General features: G+C 42.3%; 2 protein-coding genes across 4 annotated transcripts in view; one reads left to right on the forward strand and one right to left on the reverse strand.

Annotated features, from left to right (window-relative positions):
- ST7L (suppression of tumorigenicity 7 like) overlaps window positions 1-18,348 on the reverse strand; it is a 118,503-nt gene extending 100,155 nt beyond the window's left edge. Inside the window, exons 1-4 of one of the 2 annotated variants that reach the window (XM_054980226.1) lie at window positions 18,075-18,348; window positions 8,006-8,088; window positions 6,004-6,169; window positions 5,431-5,485 (exon numbers count right to left, since the gene is read on the reverse strand). In XM_054980226.1, coding sequence (XP_054836201.1) covers window positions 5,431-5,485; window positions 6,004-6,169; window positions 8,006-8,088; window positions 18,075-18,348 — 578 coding nt within the window. The remainder of the gene's footprint in view (window positions 1-5,430; window positions 5,486-6,003; window positions 6,170-8,005; window positions 8,089-18,074) is intronic. The other variant, XM_054980227.1, reaches the window with a different exon arrangement.
- Window positions 18,349-18,389: 41 nt separating this feature from the next.
- The window catches only part of CAPZA1 (capping actin protein of muscle Z-line subunit alpha 1), a 46,573-nt gene continuing 42,725 nt past the window's right edge, over window positions 18,390-22,237 (forward strand). Inside the window, exon 1 of one of the 2 annotated variants that reach the window (XM_054979879.1) lies at window positions 18,390-18,473. In XM_054979879.1, coding sequence (XP_054835854.1) covers window positions 18,438-18,473 — 36 coding nt within the window. In that variant the 5' untranslated portion in view covers window positions 18,390-18,437. Of the gene's footprint in view, window positions 18,474-19,003; window positions 19,113-22,237 lie in introns of those variants that run through there. The other variant, XM_054979876.1, reaches the window with a different exon arrangement.

Genomic DNA, 22,237 nt, shown 5'->3' on the forward strand with positions numbered 1-22,237 from the left:
TTCAAGCTCAAGAAAAAAACATTTCATGGCTGATGGTGTCTAAACTTACAAAACAAGTATCTAAAGAAGGTGGCTGGTTAAGAAATAATTACATTCGATTTATATACTGCCCTTCCATGTCACTGGAACAGGTCTCCTTGCAATAAAATGATTTGTGGAGGAATTAGCAAGCAAAGAAGACAGCAATGCTGTCTGTTACCAGTTCCTACCAGGTCCCTTCCCAAAATAGCAAACGAGGCTGGTTCTTAAGGTCCAACAATAACTTTTATTAAGAACAAAATGACATGCACATACACTTGCAATTACGGGGTAAACACACACACACACACACACACACACACACACAATCCTAGGAAGTTTACTCAGAAATTGGGAATAGAGAAAGAGGGAGCAAATATATCTACCTATCCTGAAGAGGGGTCCAGTCCGAGGGAGAAGAGAGTAGTGTAGAACGGCCAGCATCCTCGGCCAAGAGAACAAGAGGCTTGGGTAAACCTCAAGGGAACAGCGCTTATGGATCTGGAAGCGTGTACGATGAGAGAGAGGCTTAGGGAAGTGACCCTAAGGGAGCAGCGCTTGGAGACAGAAAGCGTGCACGATTTGAATGAGGCCAGGGCCCTACCTCTATAGGTAAAATGTGCCCTGAGGTGGGATAGCCCACCTAGCCGTTAGAACGGCCCCTTGGATACTCACCGTGAAGGGTCCTTCTCCTCTGAGGGCAGGAGGACATCTTGGGTGATTCCCACCGTCCAATCGGGGAGGCAGGAAGTTAACAATCTTGCTTCCTCTTCCTCCAGTAGGTGGGGTCACCCTCTGATCTCCAGTTCGGGTGAATCCCCTCAGCAGTATCAGTCACTCCCTCACTGCAGAAGTGTACCAAACTAGAATAGAACTTGAAACAGGTAAGTAACATTCAACGTGTAAGGAAACTTGTAGAAAACAAAACAGCATAAGGCGGTTATAAGAAACACGCATACACAGGAAGGAACAGTATGCTTCCCACTGTAGGCAAGTCAAACTTGTGGGAGCAATACAACACGAATAGAAACATGAATAGAAACATGGGCTGTCAGCGTGGGACGAAGAGCAAAGGGAGGGCAGGATGTCCTCCTGCCCTCAGAGGAGAAGGACCCTTCACGGTGAGTATCCAAGGGGCCATTCTCCCTCTGAGGCGGAGGACATCTTGGGTGCTCCCAAAGCAGTGTGTCAGGCATCAGGGGGGAATGCCTCTTCGTCTGTTAGCACATGTTGAAGCACTCTCCGCCCAAACGCTGCGTCAGCCGATGCGCTAGAGTGTAAGCGATAGTGACGGATGAAAGAAGATAGAGAGGACCACGTGGCGGCCTTGCATATCTCCTCCACAGACGCGTTCTTTCTCAGAGCCGCGTTGGTAGCCGCACTCCTGGTGGAATGTGCCGTAATGCCTTGCGGTGCGTCCAGGCCGAGGGTCTTGTAGGCTTCCTTTATGCAAGACTTGATACTGTAGGCTATTGCTGCAGGAGACATGCGCTGTCCCTTCTTGGGACGGGAGACATTAATGAATAGCGAATCTGACCGTCTGAAGTCCTCCGTCTGGACTAGATAAGCCTTGAGTGCTCTTCACACATCCAAGGTGTGCCATTCCTGTTCCTTTGGGTGCCCAGGGTTAGGTGCAAAGGACGGCAGGCTGATCTCCTGTGAGCGATGAAAGACGGAATATGCTTTAGGCAGGAAAGTCGGATCCGTGCGTAGTACCACCTTGTCTTTGTGGAAGATGCACAGATCGAGGCAAGTGGACAGGGCGCCGAGCTCCGAGATCCTGCGCGTCGACGTAATCGCTACCAGGAAGATCGTCTTGAGCTTCAGCCATCTAATAGGAATGTCTCTGAGAGGCTCAAAGGGGGCCTTAGTCAAGGCCGAAAGGACCACGTTAAGCCTCCATGTGGGAAAACGATGAACCGTTGGAGGCTGCAGTAGCGTAGCTCCTCTGAGAAATCTGCGAATTAATGGGTGAGAGGATAGAGAAGCGCCCTTCTCATCCATCCAAATTGAGCCGATAGCCGCAACCTGTCTCCTCAGCGTTGCCGAGCTCAAACCTCTGTCTAGACCTTCTTGAAGGAACCCTAGCACTGATTGTAAGGACAATTCTGCCCCTTGTTTCTTCTTCCGCTGGCACCATCTGTGGAAAGCCTTCCACGTACAGTTGTAGATCCGCGTGGTAGATTCCTTTCTAGAAGCCATCAGGGTGTCCACTACCTGATGAGGAAGGTCTAGGCCTAGGAAGTGGCTCCGTTCAGCTTCCATCCGGTTAGGGCCCACCACTCCGGCTGAGGATGCCAGATCGGGCCCTGCTGTAGCAGGTCTGGCAGGATCGGCAGACGTAATGTAGGGGCGACTGACAATTGTTGAAGAGTGGAGAACCACAGTCTTCTCGGCCACCAGGGTGCTACCACGATGACTCTGGCACCCAGGTCCATGATTCTCCGAAGCAGTCGCGGAAGTACTGGTAGCGGGAGGAAAGTGTACAGGAGAACATTCGGCCAGGGAGCTGTGAGGGCGTTTGCATCCTCCGCCAGGGGGTGGAAATATCTGGAGAAGAATCTCTGAACTCGTCTGTTCAGAGGAGTCGTGAACAGGTCCACCTCTGGACGGCCGAAACGCTCTATTAAGGTCTCGAAGACTTCCTTCTTGATGGACCACTCCCCTGGGTGCAGTGCTTCCCTGCTCAACCAGTCTGCGTGAACATTCTGCACTCCTCTGATGTGCTCCGCTTGAATGGATGCCAGGTGGCGTTCCGCCCAAGTCATGATCTTGATGGTTTCCTTCTGAAGTCGTGACGATCTGGTTCCCCCTTGCTTGTTCAGATACGTCTTCGTCGCCACGTTGTCTGTCCGCACCAGAACGTGGGACTGGGCAATCCGGTCCTTGAAGTGGACTAGCGCCAGGTAGACGGCGCGCATCTCCAGGACATTGATCGGAAGGTCCTTCTCCGATGTCGACCATATCCCTTGGGCGGGTATGTGACTCTGGGAGATGGAATCGTTGTTTTGCCCAATTTCTCCCGCCGGGAGGTTGGCAACCACGGAGATGCGTTTTGGTGGGAAATCGTGTCTGGCCGCTTTTCCCGCTGAATCTGAGCCGCGGTTTCTGTTGCCGCCTCCAGTCGATCTGGCTCTTCTTGCTGCCCCCTCTGACGTCTTGCTCGGCAGACGGGGGCGCTTGTTGGAAGGCTGTTCCTCTCCTCTGGAAGTGCCTTCTCCTGGGGACCGATTGAGCCTCCGCGGCGCGTCTGGTCCGGCAGAGCCTTCTCCCACCGATGGAAGAACAGCTCCAGAGTTGTAGCCCTCCGTTCTGTCCATAAAGGACTCTTCGGAGTCGGATGACTCCCTGTAGGCCATTTCTTTCTTTTGAGGAGACCAGGGCTCCTCACAGAAGGGACAGGGAGTGGGATAGAAGTTCAAGGTAAAAGAAAGATGGGGAAGGGAACAGGAAAGGAAAGGCTAAGGAAAGGATAGAGTCAAAGGAAAACTCTAGGTAGACTGGGTAGCTAAGCTAGCCTAAGCACTACTGCTCTCCCCTAAGGCAGGAAAAGAACTGGAGATCAGAGGGTGACCCCACCTACTAGAGGAAGAGGAAGGAAGATTGTTAACTTCCTGCCTCCCCGATTGGATGGTGGGAATCACCCAAGATGTCCTCCGCCTCAGAGGGAGAACAAAGACTCCAACGGTCAGTTCCTGGGTTTGACAAAAGGTTTGAGTACCTCGGTTGGTAGCTGCTGGGGTGTGTGAAAGCAAATGCAAAACATGTTCTAGCGCTGTACAAAAAGGATAGTTTGTTAGTGAACTCTACTGGAGCTAAGTTGATGTTTTTTTAGGTGGGGACTGTACTTTCCCAGGAACGACTGTATATACTTATGAATGTCATTTGATTAGCTCCTCAGTCAAGGACAGGAGATCTCATCAGCAAAACAGGGAAAGGAATGTGTTAAGTTGGGATGACTCTGCAAGACCTTTCTTGCACTGGGCACCTTTGGGGCTGGAAGGATAGTAAATCCAATAGTCTCTTAATCACTCTGCATTCCTGTGCAGCATTCCATGCATGCCAGGTTCTCCCAGGCGGGACTCAGCAACTGTTAGAGGCTCTCTAGTGGCAATACAGCAGCCATTTTAACTCCAGAGGCGTGAACATCTTTAATATCACAAGCAGCCATATCCAGAACTGCTTATTAAAATGGCGGCGGCAGGGCTGACCGCTTACATCCATACAAACGCCCACTCAGAGCAGTTTAAAAGAATGTCATTATTATCCCCACAATAATCACCCTGTAAGGTGAGAGAGCTCCGGAGAACTGTGACTGACCCAAAGTCACCCAGCTGGCTTCAAGTGGAGGAGTGGGGAATCAAACCCGGTTCTCCAGATTAGAGTCCCACAGTCTTAACCACTACACCAAACTGGCTCTCTAGAAAACAGTGTTTGAACGACTTACCACTGGAGACTCAAAACACCTATTAGGAAAAGTATATAATCTTATTACAATACAATACAGAATCAGAACTAGTAAAAAAACTGTATGATAAAATGGCTACAAAACTTTGGAGAAAATATATCTATGAACCAGTGGGAAAATTTATGGACTAAAGAAATCAAATGTATAGATTGTCAAATGTTAAGAGAGAATTGGTATAAAATGTTTTTTAGATACCATATTACTTGTAAGGACATTGCAAAAGCTAAAGACTATAGAGGAAAGTGCTGGAAATTCAGAATGTAATATTCTATCATATGTTGTTGATATGCAAGACAGCGAGGAAATATTGGATAAAAATACATAAAGAGATGCAAAAGATATTAAAGAGCCGTTTTGTGTGGGACCCCCAAAAATATGTTATTAAATATTTTACCAAGTAATATCACAAACACACATAGCGAACTTTTTAAATATATGGTAACAGTGGCAAGAATAGTATCTGCAACAAAATGGAAAGCAGAATACTGTCCAGATTTGGCAGAATGGACGAATAAACTATACGCATATGCATCAATGGCAAAACTAACATCTTATATATACAAAAGACCAATCCTAGAATTTCAGAAAAATGGATTATGTAGTTGAAAATTAAGAAAAAATAAGAAAAATTATCGCAAAACACATTAGTTATCAAATCTGTTAATATATTTTAATAAAAGTAAGTAAGGAGATGGAGGGGGAAAATATTTTGTAGTTATATATTTTGTTATTTATAGTTATCTTTGATTTATATATTTATATAACCATGTTACAGATTTCTTTTCTTTTTCAATATGTTTCTTATTACTATGATTTTATTATTTGTTTTTCAAATAAAGAATATTATAAACCATAAAAATTAATTCAAAAATATTTATACCCTGTGTTTCCCACCACCCATTATTTTACAAATAGTAAAATGTTGTAAAACTGAATAAGAATACCTGCTATATTCTGCTCCTCTAAATAGATTGAGAGGATTTCTCCATACTTTGCACTCTGTAAAAAAGCAACAGTGCTTAAGTTTAAGTGTCTGTTGTTCTAGCTTAGTAGATACGGCCATTTACATTGAAGATAAAGTACCTTCTCCACTACCATAGCTTCAAGCAAGTGGAGTTGTTCCTTCACAGGATAAACACAAGCCTAAAGAGTCTCTTAAAGCCATCATTCAGAACCCCATAGTGAGAAGTTTGCATGCAGGAAGCCCTTTATGATAACAACTAACAGTGAAATCCTAAACAGAGTTATTCCAGTCTAAGCTCATTGAAATCAATCGGCTTAGATTGGAGTAACTTCTTAGGATTTCAGTGTAAATCTTATTGTTTTACAACTGCCAGAGTTCTAGAAACCAAGCAACCCTACTCCCACCTCCAAACTCTCACTCTCATTCGACTTGCTTTTCTAACTTCTCTTGCTTTGACTATCTTTAGCACCAAAAAAAAAAAAGAATTCAAGTAATACAAAGCAGAAGAAAGCTTTACAGGCCTGGGCTTAGGACAACTATGATAAGCAATTACCTGATAAACTTTGCCTGTTTGTCTCACTTTCTCCATCACTGGCAGAGAAATTTGACTGAGGAGAAGTATTGTTCTCTGCTCCTCCAATCAGTGGTCGCAAATGACTCACGGATACCTGCTCAATGAAAGAAGTGCCATATTTTCTGAAATACCACCATTCAAATATCTGTAATAAGAAGCATGAAAAAACCCTTTATTTACTTAATTTTATAGTCTGTCTTTCTTGTTGAGACTTCAGGTGGATTACAACTAAAAACTGTGCAGTAAGAATAGTACAATACAAAAGAACCAACAAAATTTAAGATGCACTAATAAAAAAAATAAAGTAGCATTACAATGTATAATACACAACATGACCAAAGAAAACTTACAGTACAATCCTATGCAGACTGATGCCCTGCAAAATCTACTAAAGTCAACTATAAATTTGTTTAGGTTTACCTTGGAAGGCTACAATGCGATCCAATGCAGAGTTATTCCATTCTAAACCCACTGAGATCTATTAGCATAGACTCATGTAACTCTTTATAGGATTGCACTATAAGAACACTTTCCTGGGACTAACAACAACGTTCGATTTATATACCGCCCTTCAGGATGACAACACCCACTCAGAGCAGTTTACAAAGTATGCCATGATTATGCCCACAACAAAACACCCTGTGAGGTGGGTGGGGCTGAGAGAGCTCCAGAGAGCCGTGATTGACCCAAGGTCACCCCGCTGGCTTCAAGCGGAGGAGTGGGGAATCAAACCTGGCTCTTCAGATTAGAGTCCCACGCTCTTAACCACTACACCAAACTAAGTCCCATTGAATAAAAGAGGGTATTTTTGAGTAGACCTGATTAGGTTTTCTCCCTTAGGCTGCAATCATCCTTCCTGGGAGTAAGCCCCACAGAGTAAAAAGGGAATTAATTCTGAACAGAGCTGCTTAGAATTGTTCCTTGATTAGTTATGGTTTAGTTAAGCTTCTTTCCACAGAAGAATGAGTTCGCTTGTGACCAATGACAGAAAATAGTTTCTCATTTTACTTCCGTAACTACAGCAGCGGGAGTTATGGCAGTAAGTGGACCATAACAAATACTATACTTTAAATAGAGATTCAGTTTTCTAGAATAGTTTTTATTTATCTATATTTTTGGAAATGGCACAGCAATTATCCTATACAGTAAGTCTTCCTCCCCCTCGACCCTGATGCTCAAAATTTCTGGAAATCTGACATTGCTATTTATCCCTGTAGCTACTTTCCCCTGTGCTTAAGGCTGAGAGAGGTAAACACAGATGTGACACAAAACCCTTTCCAGACTAAGTTCCAGGCTTCTAGAGTACAATACCACCACTCTCATGGTTGCCTCTTACACTTTTACAGGTCTTTAAAACCTGGCTTTTAAGCTGCTGGTAAAATGGTACAGAACTGCATCAAAAAGAATCAAAATATTTGTTCTTTTTTTGTATAAGAGCACCACCTACAGTTCAGCTGTTATATCAAAGATAGCCTTTATCTACAGATCAACATGGTTTAATTATCTACAGATCAACATTAAAGTTTAATTAAAAATAATCTGTTTTTATACAAATACAACAATGTTTCACTTTATTTGTTCTGTAACTGCCAGCTGTCCCAAGAAGCTCAAATACTATTAAAGAAGCAAACACACCCAATTCTAGTGTACTATATTCCCAAGAGAAACAAAAATAGATTTTTCCCAGGAGGGAAATATTACTCCAGTCTTCAAAGCAAGACAGCACTATTCTCAATATAATTACTTGACATGGTACTGAGTTGACATCATGAATGGCAGGCAAAACATTCTAGAAATGCAACATTGACCTTTTTTCATTCTCTGAGCATGTGATGCTTGAACAAGAATTCTAAAACTGATATTTTTAGTTACCTTTCATTGGAGTCACTTTATCAGTGTTTCTTGTTCTACAGGACTAACATAATTATTTAGATTCAAATAAGGTTTACCTAAGGATTAATAAAGACAGGAAGTTACTTACAAATATCAAGCCAGATATCAATGAGGAAGTCCCTGTAAGCGCAACATAGAATTTCGGAGTCAACGTGCTCAAGAAGACAGTCACTGTTAATAAAAAGATAGCTTTGTTAATCATTGTATCTGCCTCTCCAACAACGATTATGTTGCTCTTGCCAGCAGCTCTGGAGCAACATGAACACCTTTACACTGGACTGGCAGCACCTTGTAAGAGAAATTGAACCAGTTGTAAATGTGGATAGAGTCTGCACAGCTTTGAACATTACAAGGAACTCTAGACACATTCAGAAACACTGCTCAAATGTCTGTAGGAATCTCTGACTCTGTTAGGATTAGTAAGTGGTGCTAGGCAATAGTTGAAAAATTAGAATTAGCAGTTATTCTAATGCAAGAATCCACCTTACATAAAGCCCTAAAATTCTAGCATACGTCAAGAAATGGAAGCATTTAGTATAAACAGCTGAAGATAGAAACAAGCTTTTATCTAAAACATTCAAATAAGGTAAAAGATAGAAAAAAGCTTTTATCTAAAACATTCAAATAAGGTAAAATGCAAGATCCCATATTTAGAGAAACAAAATATTAACATAAAGTAAACCTATTTTGCCATCTACAAGCCTTTGCACACTCATAGGAAAGTTCCATTACAATTTATGGAGTTTGTGCTAACATGATGCAACTTGGGTCTGGGTGTTAACAGAGGCAATGGCTGCAACCAGATTTAGTGACAAATCATGGTTTGTTATAAAAACAAACCTTGGAAATCCTCAACTTCAAATACTCCTTCCTTCCCTCATACATGGCTATAAAACTGATCATGTCTGCAATCACACCAGCCTTAAGGGTAAATAAGGATCATAAAAAGAAACAGTACAATCAGGAAATCATCTACCATGATGAGCTAACTAAATACAAAAACAAGCAAAATTTAATCAAGTAGTAATAAAGTGTTACAACAAGTCTGTGTGTGTACATTATTTACAGTGATACAGAGATTATTAATTACATGGCTACAGCACTTGAAAAAGACTTCGGTGGAAACGGGTGCTTTTTAGCCGGCCCCCCATCAAGGTGCAACCATTGACAGTTCAGTACTGCTGTCTACAAATGGTTCTGTATATATGTTGCAGAGTATGGGATTTCTACTGCTTCTATGAACTGAATATTTAAGCAATGGTTTATTTATGAATATGTTAGTTGTTGTTTCATGTAAATAAGGTACATACACAGTGAAGATTTTTAAGGGTGTGCGTGTGTGTGATGTGCCATCAAGTAGCCTCCGACCTATGGCAACCCTATGAAGGAAAGACCTCCAAAACGTCCCATCATTAACAGACTTGCTCAGATCCTGCAAACTGGAGGATGTTGCTTCTTTTATTGAGTCAAGCCATCTCGTTTTATGTCTTCCTCTTTTGCTACTGCCTTCCACTTTTCCTAGCATTATTGACTTTTCCAGAGAATCTCGTCTTCTCATGATGTGACCAAAGCTTTAGTTTTGTCGTTTTAGCTTCTAGGGAGAATTCAGGCTTGATTTGATCTAATACCCACTTATTTGTCTTTTTGGCTGTCCATGATATCCATAAAACTCTCCTCAAGTACCACATTTCAAATGAATCAATTTTCTGTCAGATTTCTTCACTGTCCAACTTTCACATCCATACATAGTAATGTGGAATGCCAGTTTGGATTTTCTTGATCTTGCAACACTATCACTATTTGACTAAGATTTGTTACTTTTTGTATTTAGTTTCCTCATCACAATTGATGGTTTTCTGATTATGCAATCACACCAACCATAGCACCATTCACACATTTCAAAAAGCAGAATTTTAAGCATAAACGACACAGACACACATAACAATGAATGCAAATCTACAGTATGTTTCAGAACATACTGCTCAAAGTCTGATCTCCCATCATCACTAAACACAGCAAAGAAAAAATAGATGTAGGAAAATCTATGGAGAAAATAAGAAGCAGTTAACATTTTCATATATTAACTAGTGCCAGAGCCCGTTGTGTTATAACACAATGGGCCCTGTCAGTGGGTGCCGGCCAGCCAGCCTGTACCACAGAGGGCTGCTGGGCCGGGCCACCCAGTAGCTGGCCGCGCAGCAGCAGGCCGGGCTGCCTGGCGCGGCAGCGGGCTACCGGATGGCTCTGCCAACCCTCTTGCCCACAGATCAGCTGGGCAGGGAGAATGCGATGGTTCTCCTTCTCCCTGCCCAGAGAAGAGAGCCAGCTTGGTGTAGTGGTTAAGAGCGCAGAACTCTAATTTGGAGAACTGGGTTTGATTCTCCACTCCTTCACTTGAAGCCAGCTAGGTGATCTTGGGTAATTCACAGCTTCTAGGAGCTCTCTCACCCCACGCACCTCACAGGGTGTTTGTTGCAGGGATAATTATAACATACTTTGAAAACTGCTCTAAGTGGCCATTAAGTTGTCCCGCAGGGTGGTATATAAAGCAAATGTTGTTGTTGTTATTCATCTGCCTTCTCCCAGCCCAGTTGAGTGGTGAATGGGCAGGTGGACTCCGTCGTCCCCCTTGCCCGCTGAATGAATTTTATTCATAATCAGTGACCAACACTTAAAAATACCAGTAAGAAGGTATCACAAAAATAAATAGAAACATCAGTAAAATCTTTCAGAATACAGTAGATTAAAATTTAAAATGCTTTTGATAGTAGAGTTATATCTTAATATTTGTCTACCTGAGGAGCCCCATGGCACAGAGTGGTAAGCTGCAGTACTGCAGCCCAAGCTCTGCTCACTACCTGAGTTTGATCCTGGCAGAAGCCGGGTTCAGGTAGCCGGCTCAAGGTTGACTCAGCCTTCCATCCTTCCAAGGTCGGTAAAATGAGTACCCAGTTTCCTGGAGGTAAAGGCTCTTGCGCCAAGAGAACAAGCATAGCTGCCGTGCCATGAGCTTTCAAGAGTGTTGGTGATGGAATTATGTTGGATTGTGCTCTGTCCTGACCTGATGGAGTGAACAGCACGCTCCTGACGAAGGTGTCACGAAATCTGCAGCGTGAAGCCGGCCCCAGATTGGGCGTGGTTTGGAAATTTGCCTTTCATTTCCAATGGTGTCACTTCTGGAAGGACTCAGGACTGTTTGGTTTTGCACAATACCTCATATATAAATTCATGAAAATACCTATGGAGTTATAGCCCTATTGTTCAATGTTTATGGATGTATCTTCCCTTGTAAATCTGTGATGATTATGGAATGAATGTATGGGTATGAATTTACAATATGTATGAATTTTCACTATTTATAGCACTTGCACTTTGAGTATACCTTTATAAATTTAAAAAATATTTGTACATTTATTGCTGAGTATTGTAGTTTGCTTCCCGTGGACTTGGTCCCTTGTTGTACCTGCAATTGGAGGGGAGTGGCCATCTGTTTTTTCCTAGAAGCATTTTTGCAGCAGCAAGTAACATAAATATTAATTTTTTCCGCACCTTTGGTATGGCAGGGTCTTCCCAAAGACCCAGCAAAATTGATTCTGGAGTCATGAGCAGTTCATAATCTGTAATCTTCTTAATTTTCCTTGAAATTAAGTCCCAGAATGATTGGATCTTGGGGCAAGACCACCACAAATGGATATAGTCACCAATTTGACCGCACTTTTCCCAACAGAGCAGTGTTAAATTGGGATTAATTTAGTGTAGCAATTGAGGAGTCATGTACCATCTCGACAACAATTTAAAAAAAGACATTTTGATGTTGATTGCGTTCGAATTTAGGGGCTTGCCAGACCATATTGTGGACCATTGCTCCTCTGTTAAGGGGATACTGCAGTCCCTATTCCATTTCAATTGGTACCTTAATGAGGACTGATCATTCTGTGAGTTTAAATTAGCATAGATGCTAGCTATGAGACCTTTACGATGAGGTTGTATTTTTTTTAATAAACATTCAAAATCTGTTAACTCCCATTTCAAGGAGTAAACAAATAGTTGGCTGCCTATAAGGTGAGATAATTGAAAGTATTGATACCAAGGGACCACAACCTCTATATCCCCTTCTGTTTGCTCCTTAGTTAGGATGGCCCCATGTTGGGTGATGTCAATGATCCTAGATTTCTTAATTACCTTCCATTGCTGAAATGAAATTAAATCCTGACCTGGTGGAAACCACGATTGGTCCAGGAAGGATGATAGGGGTGAGGGTGTAGGAGCTAGATAGTTTCTTACCCTGTCCCATACAGATATAGTACATTTCAAAAATAGATTGGCAAGAGTTTGGGTAGGCCTGTGTTTAGGGTCTGTCCAAATTATATCCTTTATATCATGGGGAAGAATATGTGCAGTTACAGCGTATGTCCAGTCTGAACTATCTGAGGAATGCAAAAGAAGCACTATGTTTGCTAGCTGCGCTGCCATATAATAACATTTTAGGTCTGGAATAGCCAAGCCACCCTTTTTGGTTGAACATTTCATGGTTGAAAAATTAATTCTAGGATGTTTATTAGCCCAAATAAATTTATTTATAAGAGTTTGCCACTTTCGGATGTCTTGATCAGTGAGATTAATAGGCAAGGGCGAAGAGTAGTGGTGACAAGGGGCAGCCCTGCCTGGTCCCTCTTGTAAGTTTAATATCCTTTGAATTTATACCATTTATTTTTAACTGGGCCGTAGGGTTGGCATAAAGTAAGCTGACTGATCATATAAAAGTTTGGCCAAAACCCATTTTTGACAGGAGTCTCAGAAGGTAATTAGTTTCCAAGCTGTCAAACGCTTTTTCTGCATCAAGTGACAACAAGAGAGCCTCCGTTTGATAGGTAATGCAATGATTGATTATATTAAGAGATTTACGCACATTGTCTGCCATGTTTCTGTGTGGAATGAAGCCGGTTTGGTCACGGTGAACGTAATGATTAATGATTTTGTTTAATCTGTTGGCCAATATAGCTGTAAAGATTTTAGCATCCTGATTCAGCAAAGAAATTGGACGATAGGATGATGGGAGGGTGACATCTTTACCTTTTTTGGGGATCACAATGACCGAGGCTTCATTCCATGACTGAGGGAAGATGCCCTGGGTAAGAATTGCATTGCAAGTCAGCCTGAGTGGTTCTGCTAAGCTGTGTGTGAAGCTTTTATAAAATTCAGCAGGAAAACCATCCATGCCGGGAGTTTTGTTAAGTTTAAGCTTCTTGATAATCTCTGTGATTTCTTGGAGAGAAATGGGAGACTCCAAGAATTCCCTATGCGCTGGCCTAAGACTTTTTAGGGAGGTGCAGGATGCTAAGAAGTTGTCAATATCAGATATAAAGGGGTTTGTGGTTCTATAGAGCTTAGAGTAGAAGTTGTAAAATACTCCCAATATTTCCCTGTTATTGGAAGTATAATCCTTATTGCCTTTTTAATCAGATTAATTTGGTGGGCTGAGATCTTTTTTTTTCACTTTCCAAGCAAGCAAGCAAAGTGTTCCAGGACCTCTGTGCCAAAATTTCTGTTTTAAGAAAAGTAAGTTCTTCTTGATTTTAGAGGACTCTAGAGATTCCAACTTCTTACTTTCAAGCAGAAGTTGTTGTTTGTAAACTTTTTTATTATTAAATTTTTTATGCTTAATTTCTAGTGCTTGGATTTTGCTTAAAATGTCCAATCTGAATTTCTCTCTCTTTCTTGTAGAAGGAGGCTAAGAGATGATTTTTCCTCTGACCATTGCCTTCATAGCATCCCAAATTGTTGCCTGGGAGACCTCCCCTGCAATGTTCTCTTTAAAATAATTTTCAAGTATTTTCTCTATTTCTTTATGTATAGATGGGTTTAATAAAAGGGATTTATTTAATAGCCAATGAGTTTCTTGTTTTATTTTATTGTCTAAATTCAAGTGACTTTCCACCCAGGCATGGTCCGACCAGATTTTACTCCCAATATTAGAAGAAAATAAATTTTGATAAAGTTTACTGGAGGCCAGAATAAAATCGATTCTGGTATGAACTTGATGCCGGGCTGAAAAATTAGTAAAATCTTTCTCTACTCCATGGTGAGCTCGCCAGACATCCTTAAAAGCAAATTTATCGAACAACATTTGTAGTTTTAGTTGACATGGTATTTTCTTGCAACGTCTCCCATCCCTCTGGGAGCGATCCAGATTTAAATCAGCTATACAATTAAAGTCCCCCCCCCCCGAATCAGAATCTCACCTTCAGCAAACATACATAGGTTGGAAAAGGTTTCATGCAAAAAATCAAGTTGCTTATCATTAGGCGCATAAATCGAAGCTAGGGTTACCCTTGTCCCCTCCAGGTTCCCTTTGATAAATATGAACCTTCCTCTATGGTCCACTTCAGAGTCTACCCATTGAAATTTGGTATTTTTTGAAAATACAATTGCAACCCCCCTTGCGTTTGAGGAGCCGGGAGCTTGGAACTGCAAATTAAATCTATTAGATTTCAATATCTGAGGCATTTCCTTTTTATAATGGGTCTCCTGTAAAAATAATATATCTGCATTCTGCTGTGCTAAAGCTGTGGAAACACGTTTGAGCTTAATGGGGTTATTTAAACCTCTGCAGTTGAAAGTAACAATTTTAATTTTCCCTGTCATGACTTAACATTGTGAAGAGGCTAAGCTGATGCAGAGTACAAGTAATAAACTCAGACAAAAGAAATACAGCTCTAGAATGAGGAATTGCTTCTTCCTTTACCTTGCACGGCTTACCATAGGAAGCTAAGAATTACCAGACCTTCCAGGGGAAAACATTAACAGTACCAATTAACCCCAAACACCCCCCAACCAGTAACAACTTAGACATAACTAACCTAAACTATAGCTCCTTGAAACCAAAGAGCTAACCCCTCCAGAAGCACAGAAAGAAATTTCCTGTACAACTAATAGGGAGAAAAGAAATCTTTACCTCCCTATATCTGGAGGTCCCTAAGAAATTTGGGAACTAGAATGAAAAACAGGTAACTCCCACTCCACCCCCCCCCCCACGACTGCAGATTGGCAAAAAAAAGATGAAACAATAGCTGGAGCTGAAAGGGTGAAGGGCAGCGAGAGAAAGAAAGAAAAAGGATAAGGGTAGCGACAGAAGAGAACAGACAGTTCTCAGACAAAAAAGAAACAAGCCAACATTTCCCCCCTCTTTTCCTTCCCCCCTCCCCCACCCCCTTATTCCTTGCAAGCTCTTTGCATCAAAAGCCGAGCCAAACAGGAGACATTGGTGAACAATCTCTAGCTCAAGAAGATGATTTCGTGGGGATCGTGATCCATCTCTCTTGAGTGGGAAGATTTTGAGCCGAGATGTTTTCTTGTGGGTTGACAATCAAATCTTGGGTTGGCAAGTTCAAATCGGTGAGAAGTTTCAGGCCAGAGACTATATCCACTGCATGAAGAACTCTGCCTTGATGTGCGACCTGTAGCTTAGTCAATGACACCCACTTGTATCTGATATTCGCTTTAATTAGCGTTGAGGTGACAGGCTTAAGCTCTTTCCTATGCAGCAGCGTTTCATTCAACAGGTCCTGGAAGACTTGTATTTTTTTCCCTTGAAAAGAAAACGTGCCTCTTTCCTTGCTTCTTGAATGATTTTTTCTTTGGTACAGGAATCCAAAAAGCGGACAACAATGTCTCTGTTAGCATTTGCTCTCAGATTTCGAGGGGAACCCAGCCTGTAAGCAGACAGTATGGTTGGTGCCACCCCCTTCTCCAACTGCAGCTCATGAGCAAGCCAGCCTGATAAGAACGCAGTTAAATCTGCTGTGCCTTCTTCCAACTCTGTAAATCCGCGGAATTTCAAATTATTTTATTTTATTTTATTCTCTAGATCCATGATTTTATTTTTAAGCCAGCATTCATTTCGTTGCATTACGCGTGCGCCTTTTTGCAAAGACAGGCTGAGGTCTAACGCTGAGTCAGCTGTTTTAGCAACTTGCTGAAGAGTTTCATTAATGAGGGTTAGCTGCTCATTCATAGGCTTAAGCAACTTTTCCATCCGATTAGCAAATTTCTCCTCAAGTTGATCTAGTTTGAGATTAATATGGGCTTCCAGTACCTGGATTTCTTTGTCAGCTGCCTTCCGACTGGCAGGGGGAGCGGCCGTCTTGGTTGCAGCACGTGGCTCCATCTCAGCCCCATTCTTTGATTCAGATGGTGAGAAAAAGGTTTTAACTGTTAGTACGGTCAATTCTGAAGCCTTATTTTTATTACCTCCTGTTTTGCCCATGATTTGCTATGAAGAGCTCGGGTTAAAAGCTGCTTAAATAGGTCAGGAGGGAGTTTGAGTCAGGAGCCTGAACTTCACGCGTCTGGCATGCACGCTCACGACGCCCTGTCCCCCTCTGTTCATTCTTAAGGTTTCTTCTTTCCTGTTGAAGTTTTGCTTCAACAAGAAAACTTCAACAGGAAAGAAGAAACCTTAAGAATGAACAGAGCATGGTTTCCAGTTCTGAAAAACACCAGGCTAACAAAACACTGTATACCCGACAATAGCCCTGCAGAGAAGATTAGCACATCAAGCACCAATCCATATGCAAAAGAACCTCCTCAGGATACAGTGAAGCCTCCTGCCATTAGCATTCCACACCCTGGGAAACTCTTACAGGATGACTCAGCTCAACCCCACCCCTCCTGAGTAGATATAAATGACCTGCCAACATCTTTTCCACACTGTGACACTGAGAGATCTCTATCTTTTGGTGCTACACCTCTGAAGATGCCAACCACAGCTGCTGGCGAAACGTCAGGAACTACAATGCCAAGACCACGGCAATACAGCGCAGAAAACCCACAACAACCATCGTTCTCCGGCTGTGAAAGCCTTCGACAATACATTGTAGTCAGTTCCATTTGTCACTTTCTCAGGCCTTTGAATCAATTACAGTTTAAGAGAGAGAAATAATTAAGATACAAAATTAAATGCATGGCATAGACATTAAATAGTGTGGGGAATCAAGGGGCAACAAGTTAACACTATATTTAACTTTTAGTGGAAATAATGAGCTCTCTGGAGTATGGTGGAACTCTGTGGGACCATATGGCAGATGAGTTAAACACACTTTCCTTCCTCTTACCCAACACATGGTTTTTAGTATCTGCCAGAAACGTCAGTCAAGATAATTTGGGATACTTTACCACAAAGTCTGCTAGTAATTTTATGCTCACATACTTAGGACTTAAGCGTTATTGCACTCAGTGGACTTGGACAGAGCTGAGCTGCAAGTCTATTGGTAAAACAAACCTTTAAGACTGAATTTATATCCCTTTCAACAACTGACTCTGTACCTAGATTAAGAAATTTGCTTATATACAGTTATAAGCATATTACTATCTCTAATGAAAACAAAACACGAATACTACCGATGGCTCCAAATGTGTTCTTCTAAAGAAAAGGATGTATGTATTTTGCAGCTCTCAGCCAACATGAGAGTCTCTCTGTCTGCTTTGAGGATACCCAGCACTTGACAGCTCTTAGCACTCAATGTTGTCAGCCTGAGGGCTTGTAAACAGCAACAGATAACATGGACTTGTTAAAAACTAAGAACAACAAAACTTTAATTAAAAATATTTCAAAACGCTATGAAACATAATAACTACACAATGTTTTTAAAAGAATGAACAAGAACGTAATAGGGGCAAAAAAGAAACCAACTGGGAGATTCTACAGTCAGATTTCTACCCAACTGGGCAAGAAATAAATAACGTCGTCTCTGGAGACTGCCAGCACTGAAAAACATGCACAACTGAAGAAGAGCACACCGACAGGAGCACCCAGTTCTTGATTGTACTCTTCCTCCTTCCGACCCCCTTTTACATGGAACTCCTCCCCAATTCTCACCAAGTGTGAGGCAGAGGTTAACAGACCCCCCGAAACTGGCTCTCATTGCTAAAGCTCAGCCCCGGGATAAATAGAAGTTTTTAAAAAATCGTATTGTCTCAAAGCATATTTTTCCCAAGCGTCTCTTATTCTGGGTAAACAACGCCGGCTACGAGAATGAGCCACCTGGGCAGGCGTGAGCCTAGAGTCGCCAGCTCCAGCTGCCCCCGACTTTCCCAAATCCCGCGTGCCTTTGCCTTCAGACGCCCCTCCTTCGCCCAGCAGCCCCTCCGCTCCTCACCTGCCACCAAGTTATCCCGCAACCGAAGCGGGCCCCTGAGGCAGTAGAGGAGGCCGAGAGCCGCCAACACGGCTAGCGTGCGAGCCCAGGGCCCGGCCGCCAACCTCAACCGCTCCCAGCGCCCCGGACAGGCGAGGCGTGCCTCAGCGGAGGAAGGCGCCGCATCCTCCTCCACAGGACCACTCTCCGCCATGACTCCCGCCCTTCGCTTGCCGCGGCCTGGCTGGCTGAGCGGAGGCGGGAGGGTGGGACTAGCCGCGCGCGCCACCGCCATGCCCGACGGCTCTGGAAGGTGGAAAGCGCGCGCCCCGCAGGCACAAGAGAGCTGCGAGCGAGGGTGTGTTGGGGCCTCTGGCCTTTCTAATGCTGACTCGGGTCCCGAAAGAACGTCGAAACGATGTACGTGTTCCTTTTAAGGCTATGGGCAGGCTTCGGCGCCTATAACAGCGTCGTTTGCCAAGCGCGAGCGTTGGGACGACGTTCTAATAGGTATAGGAAACGTCCAGACTGAAAGCGGGGCACAGTTTTTATTCTGAGGTGGCGCGCCTTTAGGCGGACAGAGTTTTGAAAGAGGCTTTGCGCCTGAAGGTGGACAACGGCGGACTGCTGGAGGCATTCATTCAGACGCCGCCTGCTCGCCGGTAGCGTTCTCAGTTGTGGTGCCGGGGCCAGTGGTATTGTTAAAGCGAAGGCGAGGGCTAGGCTAGGGCGTAACTGGAGAGGCCGGCTCCTCACGATTCATGAATTCTGCCCTTAGCCATAATGGCACCCTTTCGCTTCAATCGGTGCTACCAGCGCAACGGTGATGGCTTGGCTTTAAAGAGTTGGCGTGCCCGTAACAAATATGGCGCTTACAGGCTTCCGTGGAACAGCGAAAGATCGGCCACGGTCGGCATCCGGCAGAAGGAGCGTTCGTCACACTCCCAGCCACTCCTCCATTCCCAGCGCTCTTTGCTCGGGTGTGGCTGGTGGGGCTGGGCTGGCGTCAGAGAAGCCAAAATGGCGGACTTTGAGGATCGGGTGTCTGATGAGGAGAAGGTAGGAAGTGGTTAGGCTGTTTCTGAACACTTTGGGAATGGAACGAAGAGAATAGCTATCCTAGCTCTCTACGCTGAGAGAATTCCCTTACTCTGGTTGTTCTTCCCAGTCGTGTTTCTGTAATAGATAGGTTTATAAACTTATTCTCCTTTACCCTCTCGGGGGGGGGGGGAGCGTCTTTCGTCTCTGACTCGTTCCCTGTTATTTCCATTTTAATGCCGATGATTAAATATTCTTCGTTACCTCTTGGCTGGTGATGGAGTTAGGTCTTGTGAATGGCTGCCTCTGAGTTGAACTTGTTTCATAAAATTTTGGTTTTGAGGAAGGTATAGTGTTTAGTGATACTTTCTCATCTTCTTATAAAGACACATTCGAGTAATTTTTTTAAAGGCTACGTTAGTTCTTTCTCGTTGAGAAAATATCTTGATATTGCTGATATTGTTCAGATAAAAAAGGTAATCTTGAACGCACAGAATTGAGTTCTTGTAATCCACTCAGTAGAGAGACTGTATTATGAACAGACATAGGTAATAATTCTTTTTAAAGAGAATTAAAAGAAGTTTGAAAGAAGTTGCTGATCATCAACTGTATTGTTATGTCATCTTTTTGCCTCAGGCCTGATTTTTATTTATATAAGCGAAGAAATTGGGCAGTAAAATGCTGAGTTTGCAGAATAGATTGTACTGTGTCAGACTGCAGGTGGAGGATCATATTGTGAAATGCCCTGCTGTGTTTAAAAACTCCCAGTAAACAGAAAACCAGTGCAGCAAGTGAAGGGAGGAAGTAGAAACTTTTTGCTGTGCTAGTTTTCTATTTGCATGGGGATTTTTTTAATACGAAGAAGTGTTTGAAACTGGACTCCATCTTCTACTGTCTATGCTAGGGCAGTCTATTCTTGCTCTCCTGCATAACTGCACTTCAATAAACAGCTATTACAGAGTTTTACGCTGCTTCAGAAATGTGATTTGTTTGAGAGAACAGTTGGACAAATGATACATGTGTACATTTTATCCTGCCTTTGTCAAAGCGTTTTCATAACTGTTTGGAAAGATTTTGCCTATATTCAGCCTAAGAAACTCTTTTTGTATCTCTAGTCTCTGAGAAGATAGGTTTTTTTTCTTTTTACTTTGTTTTTTGTGACTTTCTTGGTATTGGGAGCCAGTTTGGTGTAGTGGTTAAGAGTGTGGGACTCTAATCTGGAGAACCAGGTTTGATTCCCCTCTCCTCCAGGTGAAGCCAGCTGAGTGACCTTGGGTCAGTCACAGCTTCTAGGAGCTCTCAGCCCTACCCACCTCACAGGGTGATTATTGATATGGGGATAATAACATAATTTGTAAACCATTCTGAGTGGGTGTTAAGTTGTCCTGAAAGGTGGTATATAAATTGAATGTTGTTGTTATTCCTCTTTTATGGGAAGCATACTGCTCTTTAGTACTATATGCACACTATTTGTTGTTGTTTTTTCAAATAGTTGCAGGTAATGCTATGCATGTCAGGGCTATAGGTGAATGGAAGCCTGTGTTTGAGGTAGCAGCTTGAAGCAGTTGATAAGGGGGAAGTGGTCCATTCTTTATTAGACATATTTTCTGTTTGTTAAAAATTCAGTGTATCTTCCAGAACATGGTATCTGCAGCCATGAGTTTTTCTTAACTGGATTCTTCCGTATTCTGATAAACAGGTCCTCATTTGATTTACTCTAAAAGATGGTTGACTCTGGATTTGGAAGGGAAATGTTAGTTTGGTTTGCAGCATAGTTGTGTAAAGTGTGAATGGGGGAAAGGTTGAGAGCCATGGCAGAAAAAATATAGCCACCAAATATATGTTCAAAAGTTCATGTTACTCTTGAACTTTACCTAATTTTTTTAATATTTGCTTTATGGAATGCTGCATAAAATTTGCTTTAAGCATCTCCAAGAAAATGGAACTACAAAATATTGATCACATCAGAACCACTTTTAAGTTGCTGTAACACTGTCCTGATCATGATAGTGGAATACTTAAAACATGATGTGCCAATACATACATGGTGTTTGCTTTTTCTCCAAGTCTGCTGAAAAAGGGTGGGGCAACTAGGTAATAGATTTTTCTCTTTCCAGTTATGCATGCATGAATAATATCAGTGTATTCATTGTAGTAACTTTCCCCTCCATGCGCATTCATCTAGGTTACTGGAAAGTGGAGAAAATTCTACCCTTCCCAATAAGTGCAATAGCAAGAGCATTTTTATTTGCTTTAACTCAGTTGGCCTACTGTTACAGGTAATATTTTTAAAGATGAACAAGGGGAAATGAATTACTACATCATGTTTGCTTTGTTTCTACAGTAAAGCCCCAGCTTTGCATTTGACCACTTGCATGGATCTCTTCTAACTTTCACTATGTGTATATGTAATTCCTTTCAGTTTTATAGTGCTTAAATTAAATCTAAATGAATCCAGGCCATACAATAGGAACCAAATGTTTTACTTTAGCAAAGAGTTCTCTGTGTTATACTATATACATGGTAAGTGGCTGCAGAGTAACCGATCGGCAGAGGACTGCACAGAGATTGGTCTTTGAGTAACCAGTAATGATGAAGCAGCCCTTAATCATTGTGTGATGTGCTGTACATTGCATATATATAAATCTATGGAATTGTTCTTAGTGTCCAAGTCTGGTTTTAGGAGGGTTTTTTAATTATTTTAGGGCATGATGATGCACAGCAATTCTCTAACCCAACTGATTGCTAATTTAGCAGAGTCTGAACTATCACTATATTTGTAATAGAGTATAAGATGAGAATATGCATCTGATATGAGACAGAACTTTTGGGAACACTAGGACCGAAAATAGCCTGTATAGTTTCAGTAAGATTTATAGCTAGGAGAACTGAGACACATAGGTAAAGTAAATGGTTTTAAAGTATTACAAAAAAAACAGCTTGTAGAATGAGTCCCCAATACGCTGCATGAATTTTTAATTTGACAGTTACTTCATAGAAACATTGCATTCATTTAGGTTCACATTTATTTTCTCTCCTTTTTGTATCTTTTTGCAAGAAGCCTCGGGTGGTTTATATAGGAATATACTCATAAGCATTAAGGCTAAAAAGAGCCCAGGTCCAGTGCAAATGAGATAAAAGGGTGA

The sequence above is a fragment of the Eublepharis macularius genome, chromosome 5 (assembly GCF_028583425.1).
Source record: "Eublepharis macularius isolate TG4126 chromosome 5, MPM_Emac_v1.0, whole genome shotgun sequence".
Lineage (NCBI taxonomy): Eukaryota > Metazoa > Chordata > Lepidosauria > Squamata > Eublepharidae > Eublepharis > Eublepharis macularius.